General features: G+C 37.4%; 4 protein-coding genes across 6 annotated transcripts; 1 reads left to right on the top strand and 3 right to left on the bottom strand.

The window, feature by feature from the left end:
- The first annotated feature begins 2,390 nt into the window (after window positions 1-2,390).
- LOC113752789 (ethylene-responsive transcription factor ERN1-like) lies at window positions 2,391-3,839 on the top strand. Its single transcript, XM_027296849.1, has one exon. The coding sequence runs from the start codon at window positions 2,391-2,393 to the stop codon at window positions 3,690-3,692; it is 1,302 nt and encodes a 433-aa protein (XP_027152650.1). The 3' UTR covers window positions 3,693-3,839.
- Window positions 3,840-4,728: 889 nt separating this feature from the next.
- LOC113753187 (SNF1-related protein kinase catalytic subunit alpha KIN10-like) lies at window positions 4,729-10,732 on the bottom strand. Its single transcript, XM_027297287.1, has 11 exons — window positions 10,389-10,732; window positions 9,183-9,375; window positions 8,470-8,654; window positions 8,067-8,249; window positions 7,790-7,921; window positions 7,513-7,698; window positions 6,752-6,841; window positions 6,559-6,642; window positions 5,991-6,119; window positions 5,654-5,896; window positions 4,729-5,186 (listed from the first exon to the last, which is right to left on the bottom strand). The coding sequence occupies exons 2-11, from the start codon at window positions 9,370-9,372 to the stop codon at window positions 5,073-5,075; spliced, it is 1,536 nt and encodes a 511-aa protein (XP_027153088.1). The 5' UTR covers window positions 9,373-9,375; window positions 10,389-10,732; the 3' UTR covers window positions 4,729-5,072.
- A 2,431-nt stretch (window positions 10,733-13,163) lies between these two features.
- Window positions 13,164-15,693, bottom strand: LOC113753544 (transmembrane protein 230-like). 3 transcript variants are annotated; one of them, XM_027297724.1, is made up of 3 exons: window positions 15,292-15,693; window positions 13,807-14,131; window positions 13,164-13,617 (listed from the first exon to the last, which is right to left on the bottom strand). In XM_027297724.1, the coding sequence occupies exons 2-3, from the start codon at window positions 14,078-14,080 to the stop codon at window positions 13,538-13,540; spliced, it is 354 nt and encodes a 117-aa protein (XP_027153525.1). In that variant the 5' UTR covers window positions 14,081-14,131; window positions 15,292-15,693; the 3' UTR covers window positions 13,164-13,537. The 3 variants fall into 3 exon arrangements, with proteins under 3 accessions (XP_027153525.1, XP_027153523.1, XP_027153524.1); XM_027297722.1 differs by having other exon boundaries at window positions 15,314-15,692; XM_027297723.1 differs by lacking the exon at window positions 15,292-15,693 and having other exon boundaries at window positions 13,807-15,282.
- Window positions 15,694-18,270: 2,577 nt separating this feature from the next.
- LOC113752788 lies at window positions 18,271-18,960 on the bottom strand. Its single transcript, XM_027296848.1, has one exon. It carries the CDS (start codon window positions 18,958-18,960, stop codon window positions 18,271-18,273), a length of 690 nt encoding a protein of 229 aa, XP_027152649.1.
- Window positions 18,961-19,635: the final 675 nt, after the last annotated feature.

The raw sequence follows: 19,635 nt of genomic DNA, 5'->3' as shown, positions 1-19,635 counted from the left end.
CCCTTGTAAAGACTGGTCCTTTTCCTGTTTCCTACTCCCGGGTCTCGGGTTCTTATACTTTCTTATTACCCAACTAAGAGAGAAAAAAAAAAAAAAAGACAAGAGGAAGAAGAAGAAATAAACGAATGGTTTTCTTTAAGCTAAGTCATCCCTAAAGAAACATGGGTATTTTGTACAAAGAAAGAATGACCCAGATCTCAAGATTAGATATATTTTTTTTTTCCTTGTTCAGTTTCGTAGTTTAGTTGTGACATGTAAAGGGCTGGATGCTCAAGGATGTAAAAGCATGGACTCAGTCACTGACTGTTCTGCCATCTGGTTTCCGCTCGAAGCCAAGCTACAAGGGACGTCATTGTCTCTCGCTGCCCATTTGAGAAATGAGAAGAGAAAGCAGTTTTTGTATTCTACAAACAAACCATAAAGTAAAGGCAAAGGAAGAAGATTGTTCTGAGGATCTTAGAAGGAAGTTGGAAAAGTACATGACAAAGGACATAAATATGGAAGCCTGCCAGCGTCAGATTTTTTTTTTTTTTTTGTTTTGGGGACATGCTTCTTGTCCGTGGCTTTGGAGGAATCGCTTCACTGAAGAATGACAAACGTAGCAAAATTCGAGATCGATGTTCCCACTCCATTTTTTAATCATCCAAAGTGGTTAGTACGACGACTACTATTTAGTGTTGAGCTCTCCGGAAAAACAACTAACTGTGAAGCTGACAAGGGCAAATATGGCTCAGAGGTACGACGACTTTAAACCGTCATCGCCCAACTCAGGAAATATGTAATATGCTGTAGGCCTCCATGGAATGTACCATATGCTACCAGTTGGAGAACAAGGAATTCAGGGATTAATCTAGAAACACAGACCTCGGAATATTTTCCTGAATCAAACGAATATTTTCAAGCTTTAGTCGTATTCAGAGGCCATTTAGCTATCAAATTTCGGAGATGTTCTTGATTTCCCTTTTGCGCGATTGCGTTCGTGAAATGAGATTGTAAAATAACGTCTTCTTATCCTCTCAAAACACATCAAACACCTAATATATATATTATTATAGCACCTTCAGATATCTTGTAAATCTCAATTAATCGAATCCAATATTTCTTGAAAGACACTCTAAGCTAGGTACTGCAACACTGTTGTGGGAATTTCTTTCCCCGCTCTTAAATTTTTCTCTTCGTGAGAAATGACTGTGAAGTCTCACTCACTGGAATTCCTGTAACATGAATACATTGAGACGGTCACTTGTAGCGCAGCTCCATCGTGGGCTTCGGCTGTTTGATCTAATTTATCTATCTTGGGGTCATGGTTCGCAATATCGGCCGATACGTATTGGTATCGGTCAAGTCGTAATCGGAACTGAGGGGACTGGTACGATACCGATTCCCGAATTGCGGATATTATCGTATTCGTGACGATTTGCTTTGACTCGATCGATATTGGTCGATTCGAATCCGTGATGCATGATATCGGCCGATATTTTGAATCAACAAGGAGTCGACTCGGATATATTTTTAAATTGTATCTTTTTTGGTATTTTCTAATTTTAGTAATTTTTTCAAAAATTTTGGAAACTTTTGTGTGGTATAATATGCGTATCACACGATATTCAATCGATAAACCGCGATAGATATGGGACAACGGAGACCGCGACACGGCCGCGACCCGCCATGGCGAACCATGCTTTGGGTTGTTGATGTTGTACTAGAAATATCCACAATGACAAGGAACAATCAGTCTTTTTCATCAGAGTGATGACTTCAATGCATTATTTCTCCTTCCACGACTGAAGAATTACTGTGCTTCTTTTGGGTTTATTATTAATTCAATCAGTGGCAAATCGTGATTTCTTTCCAAACTCTCTGATTGGTAGACCGGTGGCTGTAGCTATGCTGCACACACATAAGGAGATCAAGGCCCCAAAAAAAGCCAAAATCCAACTCGGGTTAGTTTCATTTCATATATACTTAAAATAATCGATCGAGACATTGAAATGCCCCTCATGTACAGCTAGCAGCGGAAGCCAGAAACTTGATCCTTTGGCTGGGTCAAAGCTTCGATTTCCAAAAGAATCATATTGAAATCGAGCAAAAAATACTAGCTTAATATCTCTCTATATCTCTGCCTACAACATCAAAGAGAAACCTCCACATGTTTTCATCTGATGCCGAATATTAAAACAACAAAGGTGTGTGTACAAGCAAAAAAGGACCTTTTCAAACTTCAATTTGCCTTGACAGGTTCTCATGTCGTACGTGTATAAATATGTGTACTTTGTTTGTCAAACTTCCAAGGGACCCCATTCACGAGCATCAACCGTCTAGTCGACAAACGTAGCTACCTACCCATCCAACATTGGGATAGCTAGAAATTGAACTACTCAGAAAAACTGATGGCAAGGAAAAGAAAGGCCGGTGATTGTATGGATAATGAGAAGAACTCATCCTCCTCGTCATCGTCTGGTGATGAGGGAAACGTTGCATGGGATGAAATGGTGAAGGAAGCTGCAGCTGCTGCTGCATTCGGCGGAGCACGGCGGGCCCGGAAAAGATTCGTTGGTGTTCGACAAAGGCCATCAGGGAGATGGGTTGCGGAGATAAAAGACACCATACAAAAGATAAGGGTGTGGTTGGGCACTTTTGACACTGCTGAGGAGGCAGCCAGGGCCTATGATGAGGCTGCTTGTTTGCTTCGAGGGGCCAATACTCGCACAAATTTCTGGCCTTGTTCTTCATCATCTTCTGCAACCCCAGCTCTGCCTTCTAAGATCACTAATCTTCTTCTGAGTAGGCTCAAGGCCAGAAATAATTCTCTCGCTGCTGCTGCTGCTGCTTCTGGTGCTTCATCAGTTCCAGCATCGGATCATGAGCAGCAAAGGGAGTCGCATGAATTTCCTGATGATCAATCATCTGATTTTCCTGATGCTCAATTCACTGATTTCCTCAATGATCCTGAAGATTATACCCCTGAAAAAGATGGTACCACCACCAGCACCACGGCTAGTAATTTAAGTACTAATAATAGTAGCGATTCTCATTTGAGCTCGAGCTCTGAATATTGCTTGACCCAACATGATCATCATTGTGAGGTGATTAGAGAACCAAGTTTAGACCTAGAGTGCTGGGATGACACGGTTCAATCTTCCAACGGTCATGAGTGCCTGAGCTGGGGTGGTAGCACTGCTGAAGATGAAACAGAGGAACATGCTGAAGAAGGAAACAACGTCAATCCCGGGATCGTGGATTTCAATTTTGTGGACGAGATAGAATCTTGTTATAACTGTTCTCCCTTTGAAATTGCTGGACAAATATCACAGCCTGTGGAGATGGAGGATTATGGAGACGATCCATCCATGCTGAGCGAGGCGATGAAGAGGATGAACTATGAGAGGAAGTTTTCTGCTTCTCTTTATGCCTTCAATGGGATAACTGAATGCTTAAAGTTGAGGCTGAGATCAGTGAGTGTACTTCAACAGGAAAGATCAGAGCAATTGACTAGACTCCGTAATGCATGTAACAAGAATATTCCAGATCAGGAACAGCAAGAGACACTTCAAGGGGACAATGTTGAACTCATCAAGAAGCAAGAAGAGGAAGCAACTCCAGCTGATGCTGGAGCATCTTCTTCAAACTTTGATGGTGACTTATCGCTCTGGAGCTCTATTGATCTCCCACCTATCTGCTATGTCACTTAGTTGGGTAACTAGTGACCTTTGGCTTTTGAAGTTCGAGCTACCTCAATTAGGATTCAAAAATTGGTAAAACAGATTCTGACTGATACATCCATCACGAGCTAATTCTGAGTTGGTATAGGAAACTAGAACTATCATGTAACTTCCCTTCCCCAGATTTAGCAGTCAGGAAAGACTGAGGTCCGTTATGTTGTACTCTTAACATGACTTCCGGTTAAGATTTTACTTCCTTCCTTGAGATATGCCAGTTCTACATTGTTTTTTTTTTTTTTTTTTGGGTTAAAGCAGCATAACTCGATGTACTTCCAACAAATTCACGTCTTGAACCTTTCTGAACGAATTTTCATGGATGAAATCAATCTTATGTCCTTCAAGAGACCGTCCGCGATAAAGTAGAAGACAGAGGCACGTAAAAATGAAGTTCTTGTTTGGTTTCTTTCCTGTTTCTTTTGGCTTTTGATATTTATGCCTAAACGATTTGATAAGGTACAGGGTTTATTAATCCATCCACAGTCATATTCTCCAACAACCATTTACTAATCAATCTGAATAAGCATTTGAAGATTATAAAACCATTCAATTGTAAGATATGTTCCTTTATTGTGAAAGAAGAAGTTGTCTGTGCGGCTTCAAGACTCCAAGACAAACTTCGAATTCTACGCCTTGATTCAACTTCTGCTTTTTGGCTTGTCCCGACTCCTGACGAGGAAGGCTTCTACATTTTGTTGCAATGCAATATTTGGCAAAGTGAATGAACTCTCACAGCTCGGTTCATATCCAGCTTGGATTACTTAAATACCTTTTTTTCGTGGGATATGATTACCTGTCAAGTACAGTTAAGCCATTGAAAAGAATCCCGTTTTGATGAAATAAAGAAGCAGAAGATGCTCAAATATGGGGACAATTAATCCTGTGGAAGCCCAGAAAACAGGGTGAAAGAGGGAAGTATCAAGATACGAGTATTCCCAGCTGTTAGGCAACTATTCTTTGAATAGCAAAAAAAAAAAAAAAAAAATGCAGCAACCCATGGAAATCTGAAGGTGAAAACCGAAGCATAAGGCTGACGAAATTTTAAATCATATCAATATTTATCCAATATCTGCCTCTGCACATCAAATAACCTAATTATATAAACTGGTTCATCGTGACAAATTAGAAAGGGAAAATAAAAACTAAAGAGGTTGTGCAAGAGGCCGAAGGTCCTAGTGCGTCCACAAAAACACAGGCTGTGCATGACCATTCACATTTGAGAGAAAAGGATGAACAACTACTGTGACGTTAGGATAAAAACATTGTGCCCACTTCAGCTGCTGTAGCTAAATTTTATGTACATCAACTTTCTTCACAAGCGTCTAGAGATCTTTAGGACGGATTTTTTCAAATTCAGAGGACCCGAAGCTGAGTAAGGAAAGCTGCACAAAGATCCAGAAAGAGTAGCTGGGGACCTTGAACCCTCTGTAGGTCAAGTAGGTACTTGTCCTCACGAGTCTTGTAAAGCTGCAGTTTAATTACAAACATTATCAGATCACAATCAAATTGCAGTTCAACCAAATTTTTGGATAAGTAATTGGAGGGAATTGAAGAAGCATAACATAGGTGAGCCGCACACTGCAATGGATTTCACTTTCCTGAAACCCAGCTATCTTTTTGTATCACTTGTTTTAGATTCGAAGAATACTCAATGAAGTTTGGGGAAGGAGGATAACTTCTAGCATATTTTAGAGCAGTTTGTCTAAACAGTGCCCATGGAGCCCCAGGCGTTACTAATTTGCGAGAGTGATGTTCAATAGGAGAAGTCTAAATGCAAGAGGGAAAACAAATAGAAGTTAGTGCACCATATACAGAAACGTAATGTTTGTCACAGGCACGGGCATGGGCACTGGTTAGAAAAATCTATTTCAAAAAACGGACTCATTAGCATCTAAAGTTGTACACTCACAAAGAAAATGATATAAGAGAAATACCTGAATCTCAAATTTGACCACAGCTGGTACCCTAGCAACGCCTTCATTTTCTCTGACACAAGAATCATCTCCAAAATAATGATTACTGTGCATAGAGTTGTTGATCATCACTTCATGTTGACCAGGAATCCCAGGACTCCACCTGCATTTCATGTTGTAGTGCCCAATCCTTTTCCAACACACATTAAGTTCTTGCAGCGCTCTTAGAACTTCAGTCATAACCTCACGAGGATGTGCTCGAGACTGACAAGGTCAAAAAGAGGGGAACAATAATTGTTGTGAGAATGATTTAGCAACTTTTGAAAATAACTGTTGCAAGCACTCAACTAAGATTAACCTGAAGTCCCAGAGCCCACTTTCTGTCATACAGACACTGTCTCAAACCAATCTGTTGGTAATCCATAATTCCTGTTATGCGTGGTGAAGCTACAGCTTCATTTGATTGCATTTGGTTAAATCCCGTTTCCTAGAAACAAATGAAAGCTTTAGTCAGGTCAGATCAACTGGTATAAAAAGGTTGATAAAGATCTTCAAAGATCTAACCTGTGACGTGGAATCTGAGATTGTTTGATCACATTTTTACCTTCTTACATACTAAAGCTGGTTCAGGCACGGTCCATTGGTTGTGCCAGTTTATTATAAAAAGAAAATTATCAACTCAAAATATTCTCATTACTTGGAACGCCTTGACGAATTTCGGAGATGGTTTTTGTTTGTGATAGATTATGAGGGATAGAGTAGACATACGAGGGATAAAGTAGACATTTGCAAAAGGTGACAAAAAGAGTAAAACCATAAGCGGGCTTAAGCTTTATTTATGATATAGATATCGATAAAATAGATCTTATTACAAGTAAACTAGACAACTAGAGTAACTATTGCCATCAATATGAAAATTAACGCACCATTGACTCCTCAAATTCAGCTCCAAGGTAACCACTGGAAGCACGGAAACGATTGTCTAACAGCAAATAGTATGTAACAGTTCCCTGAAAAGTTCAGAAAACATAACTGCACCTTTAACCAACCCCACGTCGTCAAATTTGGAGAGAGAGAGAGAGAGAGAGAAAGAGTAACAAAAAAAAGAAAAGAAAATACCTCATTTTGGACCCTCTTGCAGAGAGAATCAATGAGGCTTTCCCTGTCAAATCCCTTTTTAACCACTTCAAGCAGAATCTCTTCATCGATCTGCACTTGAAGGATTACAAAAACTAATCACTGAGATGAATTGGAATTAATATCACTAAAGTGAGGAACCCAGGTACAAAAGAAATTGATAGAGAATTAAGAATGGCAGAAACCATGTCAATGGACTGAAGAAGAAGGAGTCACTGACTTGCAATATGCTCAAAAAAGACTTTAAGATTTTTTATTAATGGAACAACCTAATTCTATCTCATACAAAAAACTGAATGATTACAAGAAGACAAATTTAAATATGAATAATCGAAATATGGGTCTTCCTTTAATATCTGAAGTGTACTTTATAAGGGAATTAATTGCAAAACGAAGTACAAGTTAATCGATCAAGAGTAGAAAAGGCAATATTCTGCAAATTGTAATTTCTCCAAACAAATAAGCATATACACAAAGGAGTGTTGAAAACAAAGAAAACTATCAGATGTCCTTTTGCAACGTATGTTGCAATGCTCAAATCATTCTCCTAACCAACAAGAACAGTTTGGCATTGTTGAATGATTGACCAACAACCTGCATCCTCCTAATTCATTTCAGCATGCATTTTAGATTGTTAAACACAAACAATATAAGTAGTCAGTCATCAATAGTAACATGAATTCACAAGTAAAAGGAGAATATAGAAAAGCTATGAGCATTTGCAAGTCATGCCACCACCTAACCTTTTTAGCTTGTTGGCTTGTATCTGGTGGAGGCACAGCCAAATAGCGTGGCAAATGAGCTTGGAACCAAGGGTGTAATCGTATATCAGGAATGGTGATTCGCTTAATAGGGTCAACTATTAGCATCCTTGGAATCAAATCTCTTGCACCAGGAGACAAATGGCTGGGAAGAGTGTATATTCCACCCTGAATAGTAATTTCAAAGAAAATTACAATGATATAAACACACTTTCTCTTCTTCTTGCTAGTAAAAATTGCAAAAACAGTTGCAACTCACCTTTATTTTCTTAAAGAGGTTAGGAATATTTTCATCATCAAATGGCAGGGTTCCACAGAGAAGTGCATATAGAATAACACCACAGCTCCATACATCTACCTCGGGCCCAGAATATAATTTCCCTGATATAACCTAGATACATGATAAACATCAGGTTTCTAATTCCACTGTTGGAACAAAAACATTGCTCAGAATAGAAACCAAAGGCTTGGAAATTTTGGAGCGTTTATGTAAAAATCTGTTTCGAGCCACCAAAACCTCATGCACCCAGCTATACCTCTGGAGCAGCATAGTTTGGACTTCCACAACTGGTCTTCAGAAAATGACCATCGTGCATGACATTGCTTAAGCCGAAATCAGCAATCTTCACATTTTTGTTGGAATCCAGAAGCAAATTTTCAGGCTTAAGATCCCGATGAGCCACCATATTTCTGTGGCAGTACTCCACCCCAGAAATTATCTGCTTTCAGAAAGTAAGATGATTCACATTAATAAACAACAAAAAACCAATAATTGCATAAGGCTTTTCCACAGGCAAATTTGAAAGAGTAATCTCCGTGTTCCACCATAATTTTATGGCAGAATTTTGAAACTCGAAATTTTCTATAACAACGCAGTAAGAACTACTATCTCTAATGTAAAATGTATCTATACAACATAAATCATGCCAGATTCTTTACCTGCTGAAAAAATCTTCGAGCTTCATCCTCCTGCAACCTACCCTTTTCAACAATGTGATCAAAAAGCTCACCAGATTTGACATACTCCATCACAACAAAAATATCTGTTGGGGTCTCTATAACCTCATAAAGGCGAATGATATGAGGGTGCATAAACAGTCTCAATATCATGATCTCTCTTCTAACTGCAAAACCATCAATAACATGCATGATGTGAGAGTCTGAATCCAGAAACAAAGCACCCTAAGTTAAATTACAAATGACAGTAAATGCTTTATAATGGGATTTAGAGAAGAAAGATTTAAAAGACACTAAAACAAACTGCTGTCTTTGATAACAAGAGATCTGGTCATCAAAAAAACCTTTAGAAAGAGACTAGATGTCACATACATGAATTCGGTACTAAAAGAACAAATATAATGCAGAGGATAATGATGATTAGAGTTTTGCCAAGATCTAAACTTTAATATATTATTCTTGATAATTGGAGGAGAAACCTCCAACTATCAATTAAACTAATAAAGCAAACAACCAATTTCAGTTTAAATGACCATATTTTGCACATAATAGCAAGGCATCCTAAAAGAGGGAGGCAAATATCTCCAATCAAATAAGAATATTTCCAAGCTAATTTGGTTCAGAAAGTGACATCCCACAGTCATATGTACCCTGCAGAAAAATAGGACATAAAAACAATGTCCATGTGGTTTAACCTTTTTCTTCCATTTCCATGTTCTTTATCTTCTTGCGGTTAAGAATCTTCACAGCAACTTTGTGCCCTGTTAATGCATGCTCAGCAATTTTCACTTTCCCAAAAGAACCAATTCCAAGAGTTTTTCCAAGCTTATAGTTACGAAAGAATGAATCTGCACTACCACTCCCATGAACAGCAGGTCCATCCATTTCCTATATGGGTAACCACAAAAGTCAAAAAATGGAAGTGCAAGCTTTACAAACATCATAGCAGCGCACATATAATTTATGCAGTACAAAAGCAAGAGAAATACGTTATCTTACAGGAACATAATCCTAGATAGCAATACTTTCTTAAAAAGGAAAAAATTGCACAATCTTTTATTTCATCATGAAACAAATTGCACAGTCAAATAAGGGCCATCATGAAAAAAAATCCTTTACTTTGGAAAAATATTTATTTCATAGGATAGAAACAAAGTTATTTAAAAATGCCCAAACACAAGTTATGAATTGCCCTTAAGCAAAAAAGATAGAATAATCACTTCTCCCTACATCTCAGAAGTTCCAACTTCAATTCTAAAATTAAGTAACGTTAACAGAATTCATCCTTTTCCCTTTTATCTCTGCCAGCCTTTCCTTCTTCAATAATTGTATGTTCCACAATATCCCCAGCAAAAGGTTAACAAAGATGAGCAAAATTTGTCAGTACAACAAATACTACAAAACCGTCAGCATATTTACAATCTAATTCAGTTTGAATACCCCATACACCAAAAAATAAAAAATCTAGACTTTACGAGGGACGAATTATAAGAACACCTAAACCTTGGTATTCAAAAATCAATACTTTCAGCATGATATCCACATTCAAATTGAAAACCCTACCTTCCATAGATCCACACATTGTGAACAAGCAAGACAAAATCATCGCCCGCCCAATTCAAAAGAACAAAACTTTCAACGTGTCACATACATGTATAAATACAAATAGAAATTAAAAAGCCAGAAGCTCACAGCAGCGAAACTGAGAAAAGCAGAGAAGCGCTTCGGCAGAAATTCTGGCAAAAATTAACATGTAAAACGAAGGGAAAAAAAGGAATAATTACTGAAAATGCAAAATCGACAAAACTCTAATCTACTCTGATAATTTTGAAAAAAAAGTACAATGAAATTGTTTTGCCTACGGAGAGAAACAATTTCGTAAACAGAGAAAGAAAACTCACACTAGAATCTCAAGCGTGAGCAAGGAGAGCTGCAAATTGCGAATGTCGAACTCGGGGGAACAAGTGTTCGAGTGTGCCGTTAAATAAATGCTTCCTCCACTCTCCCAGAAGAAAAGGAAACTTTTTATTTATAGTAATTACGTGGGAAGGAGGATTTCATCGTTCCTCAGTTATGGTAATTCTCAAGCAGTGATGACTCAGTAGCTGCTGCCCGACGTTTATCTCAGACCCAAGAGTTCCTCAGACATGGTGGCGGTACGCTGTTAAATCCCCTATGATTGAGGAGCTTAATTGTGGGGAGGATGACTCCCAAACAGAAAAAAAAAAAAAAAAAAAAATCTCGACGTTGCCTCCTTTTCCTCTCTCTTGCTATCTGTTTTACTGAGTCAGCTATATTCGTTTCGTTTTTCCTGGCTTTTATTATTTTTTTCTTTTTCTTCAATCGAATCTTTGATTGGTTTGATTGGAGACTGTTGCTAATTTCTTGGTGGATACGATCATGATCTACGGCTTTAATTGGATTTCTTTCTTTCTTTTTTTTTTTCTTGGTAATTACCAATATCGCTTGGAGTGATATAGGAATCTCGTTAATTACTCCGATTGAATATAAGTACTAGTGTAGTTTCTCTGTTTTCTTTTCTTGGGTAGAAATAATACTACTGCTACTAGTTACCATTGGAATAACCGACGTGGTTTCTTTCCTTCTTTCCCTTTTTTTTGTTTCACTCAACAAAGTTTTTCATTTTGGCACCTCATAGATTTGCAGTGTTACCGTCATTTAGGGTCCATAAATGTTAGTATGTTGACGCAATTCTACGTGTACAATATCTTTGTCCAAACTTTAAATATTGATGGAAAGTTTTTTTTTTTTTTGCCCGATCAAATTCTCTTGATGAGATTTAGTGGACTTGGATATAAATTTATTGACTTTATTTGAAGTTAGGTTTAGATATAGACAATTTCATAAAAAACCTAGACACATTCCAAGAAAATGGTAAACGCCATTTGCAATACATATCCTACCCCACTTCTTATTTCACTCTCTGCCGTATTTTTTATTATATTGCTATTTCTTCTTGATGAATATCATATTTTAATTTTTTTTATTTTTTTAAGATTCAATAATTATTAATTCAGTAATACACAAAATTTAATAAACTCACAATTTTTCATGAAGTTTTTGCTGTCTTTTTTTATTTTCTATTACATACTATTTTTCGAGACTATTATATTTATTTTTTACTATGTTGATAGTTATTGGATTTTATGAAAATTAAAAAAGAATTAAAATATGATGTTTACGAAGAGAAAATAATAACGTGATAAAAAGTGAAACGGGAGATTCATTACACATAATCGTGGAGGCAAAATTCATAATACCCTTGAAAGGAAACGGAGCAATGTTATAATTAGAAGGGAAGAAAATAAATCAATTCATGGAGTGCCATGATAAAAATAGAGCAATTAAACAAATCAACCGTAAGCAGGTAAGGCTCTCCCCAGCATGCTGATTAGAAAAATCCTGAGTAGGTGGTTGGACGAGGAAATACAAAATAGTACTTAGTACTAGTGACAGTAGTATGGTACTGTATTCGAATCTCTGCGGCAGCAAAGCCGAGTTCTTTATTGACACGAGTCAACAACAACAACAACGTAAGACGTGTTCGAACTATGAGGCTCCAACAGACAGTTATCGTCCGGTGTCCGATAGTGCCAGCTATTAACGAACAATTTAGTAACACTTAACTGCTTTGCCGCCCGGTAGCGGTCCTGCAACTAAACCAACAGCACTTAACTGTTTCCCTATAGTTCTTTTGACTTTTATTTGTGTTCGGTATAGCGGATTTTTGTTTCTCTTCATCTTTTTACCGTTTTAATTTATGTTATTAAGCAAAACTAACAGAGTAAAAGACTCACTCACATTCCATATTTCCACCAAATCTGAATTGTATGAATCTTTTGTTTCTGAGAATGAAAATTTATTTTAGCCTCTAATCTACGATACTTGAAACAAACCACTTTCGATTCCTTGCTCTTTTTTTAAAAAAATCATTTTTTATGGTTTTACAATGTGGCTTGAGATCTAACTTTTGAATTACAAAATTTTCAGTTTAAACAAATTTGCACAAGTCATCGATCATAGTTCTGGTTACCTTGTAGTTTAACTTTTAGAGGCTGTTGGTACGAGGGTGAGAAGTCAAAGGTTCAACCCTTGCCTCTCACATTACCACTTAATTGTGGCTTCCTCCAACGGAATTTCCCATCTCTGCATAGATTAGATTAGAATAAATTATACAAATGTTATTCTTATAGACAAAAAAAAAGTAATTTAACTTTTAATTTTCGAGTTTCATGAACCAGATCTCAGCATTTTGTTTCAAGTTTAACGGTGACGGAAGATGGGATCATGGACCCTCTTAGCACAATTATATGTTCAAAAATAAGTTTTTCAAATACAATGCTATAATAATATACAATAACTCAAAAAACATCTCATCCATACAATATATCAAATATTTCAAAAAAAATTTATAATAAAAATTTTTCATATACACTGCTACAGTAAAATTTTTCAAAAACACTCTTAAAAACAGTGAATCCAAACGGTGCAATAAGGGGGAATGTTTCAGCTACCCCCCTAAATTAGTACAAAATTAACCCAAAGTTTAACTTTAGACTTCCTTAACAGATATATATATATATATATATAAAGGACGATTAGGCACTTTGAACTTGCGCCCTCAAAGGAAATGTCTGTGTCACAAAAGGAGAAAATTTGATAAAAGAACCTTTCCATTCATCCACAAATAAGATCTCATTCAGGCTACAAGAGGTTTCCTGCTGCTTTCTTCTACCTTCTTCTGCCTTTAGATTGTAGGTCTTGTTCTGGAATCGGAGTCCTTTCGACTTTATAAGTTTAAAGAGGAGTACATTGAAACTGTGTGATTTCCAAATTTTTAATCAAACGATTTGATAAAACTGATAGAAGTCTTCGCCGAAGGCTTTAAGAATAAGTGCTCAGCATGACTGAGCTAAATAATCAACACAGAGAAACTGAATCATTTCTGTAAAGTAGATTTATAGACAACAGGTACTGACAATAAAGTTTCAGCAAGCTCCAACTCTGAACATTCAGGACAGCAGAAGATTCAGTAATCAGGTATAGATGTAAAGCAGTATCCTTGGGCGCCTCTCCAGGAATAATATGCAATTCGAGTTTCATAAAATCCTGCAGCCAAATGTAGACATGAATTAGTTATACTTCCTCGGCTTCTAGAGCAGAATGTGTAGCCCGATCAAGATTTATATAATTCCTTGTATTACTAGGACGAAAATGAAGTGCATCATCCACAAGAAGACACACAGACATAAAAAAGCCATTAGACATAGATGACTGCAAAAACAACGTCTCACATACCGGGAAGGAAGGCGAGGATCCCCAATCCAAGGAGGCTGTATGCTTGCGATAGCTCTCCTCCCATATGACCAGTAAAGATGAAGCACGCAAGCAAGAGGAGTAGGCATCCGAGAAGTAGTAGAAAAAGAGCAAGGGCAATGGATTTCCATGGGATTTTATCACGGGATTTTGGAAAATAGTCAAACCGAGGGTCATTGTGCCTTGTCCCATCATCATAACCATAATTTTCGTCATCAGCAAGACGACTGTAGCGAATCTGCCGCCTAGATGCCATGTTGCCACTTGATTATCTGGAAAGGTGTCCAATAACTCCTCCGAATCCGAGCTTGACAGAACAGTTTCAGAAACAAGTTGCAGATATCATTAGCAGAAAGTACGGAGAAAAATCAAAGTTCAGCAATCAATTTGACATCACATCTTCTGTCCACAAACATCGAAAGTACAATAAAACTGGAAAATAGACAAGAAGTAATTCTCATGCTTTAGTGACCAGATAAAATTCTCAACCAGACATCACAATGGAATTCAATACATACAAAAGGAAAACAACTCCATTCCCCAACCCAGCAGATAATTCATCATGGATTATGATCAACTTTACCAAGCTTCAAGCAAAACTGCAGATAATTCATCACCTTGAATTAGTTTCCAAATTTTTGTTCGTAGAAATTAAATGGAGCAAAGCTGGAGATAAACATCTTGGGCCAAATAAATTAGGCAGCATAACAGAGTAGACAAACCTCTACAGCAGCAGATCAAAGCGGATAAAAGTCTTCCATGTCTTATTTACGTTCGATGCAATTAAACTTCCATCTAGATAATATACATACTTTCCTGGGTCTTCTCGACTGAGATAATCAAATCATTAACCCAAACTATCATGTTTTCATGCTTGAAAGTGAAGCAGTAAGTAGCATAAAATTTTCTCAAGATTCTGCTCGCAAGGTAACAACAAATGGTACACATATGCATATAGGGCATATGCCACCAGGTGAAAGAGAGGCAAAAGCAATTACAAAATCGTGAATAATTGGTATTGGTCTTATCTGTTTTAATCTATAAATGTTCCGTCTCATTTGGAAATGAAATAGGATTTCCAAATTTCAAACAAATATCCATGAATAAGAGCTGTCTTTCCTTTTGTCTTTTTGTTTTTCAGTTGAGCACAATGAGTGAGACTTATCAAAGGATAGAGTTATAAATGCTTGAGATGACGAGAATTTTGGCCGCTTGGGGATGGAGATAATACTATAAAATCATACAATTTCACTCATTTTGCTGTGACTAAGGTACAAAATATTTGAACCAATAGAACAATTCTATACCAGCAGAAGAAATCAGAGTCCATCGTTGTGGTTTAATAACAATGCATTCCTAGTCAGAAATTACTTCAAACAGTGGATAGGCATTTTGCAGCACACAAACACAACCACAGAAGCATGCTTACATATACAGATATACTCTATACATGGTGGAAAAGTATACCAAGTTCGCTGGAGAAGGTTACCGGTTAAGCAGAGTTGCCAGTTCCGGAAAACTGTCTATGGCTGTTTGTTTACTGGATTTGATTGAAACAACTTTGTTTTATCAGAGCTTCCATGCCTAAGGACCTGCGGGATCGGGATCGGGATCGGGATCGGGATCGGGGGGGAGTCCGCAACCAATCCTGTTTTCTTTTCTTTTCATTTTGATTTTATTCCTACCTTGGAGAACGCGATAGCTAGATCGGCATCGCACCACAGTTTGTATACCGTGTAGGAATTATTCCTCTGGCCCGACATTTTTGTTCTTTAAGATCTATTTTCTGTAAAATTTCCAAAAGGGCTATTCTAGCTCTGCATTCGTTTCGTACTTCTTAAAGCTGTGCTGTGAAGAAAGAAAGAAAATTGATCCTTTTATCTGTCTAAGCAGGTTTCTTCTTTTATTAATTACTTACTATTAAAATTCGTTGAAACCCAAAAAAAAAAAAAAAAGTTCCCAAAAGTTTGTATTAAGAGGTTCTCCTCAGACGAGCTGAAATTACAAGTCAAAGGCAATTTAGAACGATTTACAACGACCACTGGATCGATCCAACGGTCAGGAGAGATTCATAGGTCTTCTCCGCTTTCAATTTCAAAGTTGAAAAATTAATTGTGAAGGAAAATTAATATTCTGCCAGTCATGTACACACCAAAAAAGGGGAAATGAAAAGGAAGAGGGAATTTTTTATCGTCTCCCTCTTCAAGACGGAACCCTTTTGGAGAAATGATTACAAAGAACAAACTTTATTTATTTATTTATTTATTTTGGTGTGGATCTTTAATGATTGCATTTTTTCTACGACAACTAGGCAACTCCTAGAGAAAGTACAGATTATTAGTAATTTATTGTCACCCAAAACATATTCCCTCCGTCTCACTTTGATAGTTCTGATTATTTTTTTACACAGTTTAAGAAAAAATAGTTAACTTTGTTAGAACAATCAATTTAGGTAACTATTTTTCTAAAGTACCCTCACATTAATTAGAATATAACTTTATGGAAACTTGAATTGATGATAAAAAAAAAGAATCAACTCTCATTAAATTGAGTAGGTTTATAGTAACAATAACTTACATTGAATAAGGGTATTTTAAAAAAATTAAAATACAATTACATTTTTCAATTGGAAACTATACTATAATTTGAGACGGATGAAAAAGAAAAACAGGACTATTAAAATGGGACGGAGGGAGTAATATAGTAGTTGATCTGCTTCTCATCCAACCTACACCACTTGCGGGTTGCTTGCAAATAATTGGGGCTGCGACAATTTACGTTGGATTCACTGACTGAGAGCGAAGGCCCACCACCATGCACGGAATGAATTATTCCTTGTTAATCACTCCTTGTCCAAAATAATGGCCTACTTTTCTATGTAGCCTGAGCTCTCCACAACGGCGTTCCCTAGGATTCTTTCGTTTCTAACCTACCGGGATTGATACAGTTACTGAGAAAAATAATATTCCCTCTGTCCCACTTTAATATTTCTGATTCTTTTTTCACACAGTTTAATAAAAAGAACTTTGTTGGAACAATCAATATAGGTGGATATTTTTCTAAAATACCCTCACATTAATTAGAGTACAACTTTATGGGAACTTGAATTGATGGTAAAAAAAAGAATCAACTCTCATTAGATGGGGTAGGTTTTTAGTAACAACAACTTACATTGAATACAACTACATTTTAGGAACATTAAAATACAACTACATTTTTCAATTGAAAAATAGACTACAATTTGGGACAGACGAAAAAGGAAAACGTGACTATCAAAGTGGGACGGAGGGAATAAGAAAAAGTAAAGAACTAGGCTTTATTTCTTTGTAAAGTTGATATACAACTCATAACATGAAATTGTTTTATTTATAGAGATCAAAACAATTTCATTAACTATTCCACTAATTCCACTAGCTACTTCATTAATTCCACTAACTACTCCATTGACTCCACTGATTCTACTAACTCCGCTAATTAGGTAGAACAAAACAAATAAATATGATCAATTGAAAACAAGTGAATATTTCTAAGAAGAATGAGGAGAGTCAAACTGAACTTGTATGCGCCAGACAAGTGCACTGACTATTACAAATTTTTTATGTCAAGAGTTTTAGAATATTTTAATTTTTTTTATTATATGGTAACATCTAATCTAATCTATTCCTACTTTAACCTACACTTAGAGTAAGTGACCCAACGGCACACTATGCATTCGTATGAATTTAGAAGAAGCCACGTATAATTGTATATTGATAGGAGTTCAACATTTGAACCTTGACCACCTACTCTACCAAGATTTAAATTTTTTTATGATGACCAACTGTCCTTGTTATTTTAGAATATTATAATTGATCACAAAGTTTTGCACGTAAAACTGGTACAATTTTAAATGCTCCATGATGTGTGCACTGGGAGAACCACGTGACATCAGTAGAGGGTTGAAAAGTAACTTGCCAAAACCACCAATTTTGGGAACAAACATGAACAGATGATAACAAAAAAATCCGAATGTCTGAAAATATAACAAATTGAACACTTTTCACTTGTTATACAGAAATTTCTAAAATCCAAAAAGATATGGATTTTGAGTAAATAAAAACTAATGTAATTTGATTTACCAGAAAACTTATACGGGGCAGGCTTTGTAAGAAAATAGTAGTATCAATAACAGCAGAAACACAATAGGCCAACGCTGCTTATAAATGCGGGGGGAGAACTTCAGAGCTTAAAGATAGAAAAAAAAAGGGCAAATTATCTAATTGGCCCTTTAACTCTTTGTCTAGGTAAAATTAAGCCCCTCATCTATTTTTTGCTGACTTTAAACCCTCGAACTTGTAAAATGGGAAATCCGTGGCCCTTTTAGCCAGTTTCTCCGGTTTTGCAACCGGATGACCAATTCACACGAACGCCATGTGCTTCTTTCAAGGGCATTTTTGTCCTCATATTCTAAGCAAAAAGGGCACACATAGTCCACCTTTCTATTTGATTTCCCTCACCTCCCTTACTCTTCCCTGCGCAACCCCCACGCAATCCCATGGCCGTCTCTGTCACATTCTCGGGGATTGCTTCCAAATTCTGCACATCTAACAAAACCTCCCAGTCCAAATTCCTAGATACATCTGCACTCTCCTCCCGGGCCATCACCGGCATGTCATCATCATCCAGAAACATGCTCAGAACCTCTCTCTCATCAACTCCTTCATCCACTTCCTCCCACTCAAAATCCTCATTAACTTCTCTATGATCCTCAATCTGAAAAGAATCCCAACAGAGCCTAAGGCTTGGATCATCATCACCCTCACTTATATCATCATCGTCAGCACTAAAATCAATCTCAACGTCATGGTTTATATCAGAATCCGATTCCGACCCGATATCCACGACTCGCAACCCGGTTACAAAATGGTCCCCACCCTCAAAATTTTCAGCTACGAACCCTGAATTTTCCACATTTGTCGAAGTGGGCTCTCCGAGAAACCCTAGATTCAGATCAAGATCCAAATGGGTCGGCTCCATTCCGTCGTTTCCTTCATGAATCCCGAAATTCGGGTCAGCATCGGAAATCTCCGGGTCAATCACCACACAGGTTGTGGAGGACAATTGGGACTGCTCAACTCGTTGGTGCAAGAGGTCCATAACGAAATTCACCTGATTCTCGCGGTCGAAAAGATCAGCGCTGGTGACAACCGATTCGGGCTCTGACACGATGTCGCTGGGGGATCAACCAATAGCATCGAAATCGGAAGACCAGTAGGGATCGAGATGATGGCGGTGGGGATGGGTTTGATGATGAGAAAAATCTACTTCTTCAATGACGTCGTCTAGGCCGTCATCGTCCTGGTGGAGTCTGAGTAGTTGAAGCAACGTCGTCTCAGCCATTCTATTTCAGCGGGGTGGGGAGAGTAGGAGGAATAAAAGTGAGAAAGGAAACACCTTTTTTTCGAAAATTATTTTTTATCTAAAAATTCCCATCTTTTTGCGTTTTCTTTTGTTTGATATTCTACGGCATGGGGCAAGGGGGTAGGTGATCAGCAATTTCCCCTTTTATTTTCTCTCTCTTTTTGACTAAAAATGAGCACTTTTCCAGCTTCCTTCGGTGGATTATGTGTGCCCTTTTTGCTTAGAATATGAGGACAAAAATGCCCTTGAAAGAAGCACATGGCGTTCGTGTGAATTGGTCATCCGGTTGCAAAACCGGAGAAACTGGCTAAAAGGGCCATGGATTTCCCATTTTACAAGTTCGAGGGCTTAAAGTCAGCAAAAAATAGATGAGGGGCTTAATTTTACCTAGACAAAGAGTTAAAGGGCCAA

The sequence above is a fragment of the Coffea eugenioides genome, chromosome 11 (assembly GCF_003713205.1).
Source record: "Coffea eugenioides isolate CCC68of chromosome 11, Ceug_1.0, whole genome shotgun sequence".
Taxonomy (NCBI): domain Eukaryota; kingdom Viridiplantae; phylum Streptophyta; class Magnoliopsida; order Gentianales; family Rubiaceae; genus Coffea; species Coffea eugenioides.
The sequence above is the reverse complement of the archived record's forward strand: the minus strand, read 5'-3'. Positions and strand labels throughout refer to the sequence as shown.

What these genes read in the sequence shown, in the direction of transcription:
- LOC113752789 (XM_027296849.1), top strand. Translation starts at nt 2,391, where the DNA reads ATGGCAAGGAAAAGAAAGGCCGGTGATTGTATGGATAATGAGAAGAAC.
- LOC113753187 (XM_027297287.1), bottom strand. Translation starts at nt 9,372, where the DNA reads ATGGATGGACCTGCTGTTCATGGGAGTGGTAGTGCAGATTCATTCTTT. An exon ending in ACCTCTTTAAGAAAATAAAG is followed by an intron (nt 7,699 to 7,789) that starts GTGAGTTGCAAC and finishes ATTACTATTCAG; the next exon opens with GGTGGAATATACACTCTTCC. An exon ending in CTGAATTTGAGGAGTCAATG is followed by an intron (nt 6,120 to 6,558) that starts GTGCGTTAATTT and finishes ATTTGTTTCTAG; the next exon opens with GAAACGGGATTTAACCAAAT.
- LOC113753544 (XM_027297724.1), bottom strand. Translation starts at nt 14,080, where the DNA reads ATGGCATCTAGGCGGCAGATTCGCTACAGTCGTCTTGCTGATGACGAA. An exon ending in GATCCTCGCCTTCCTTCCCG is followed by an intron (nt 13,618 to 13,806) that starts GTATGTGAGACG and finishes ATTTGGCTGCAG; the next exon opens with GATTTTATGAAACTCGAATT.
- LOC113752788 (XM_027296848.1), bottom strand. Translation starts at nt 18,960, where the DNA reads ATGGACCTCTTGCACCAACGAGTTGAGCAGTCCCAATTGTCCTCCACA.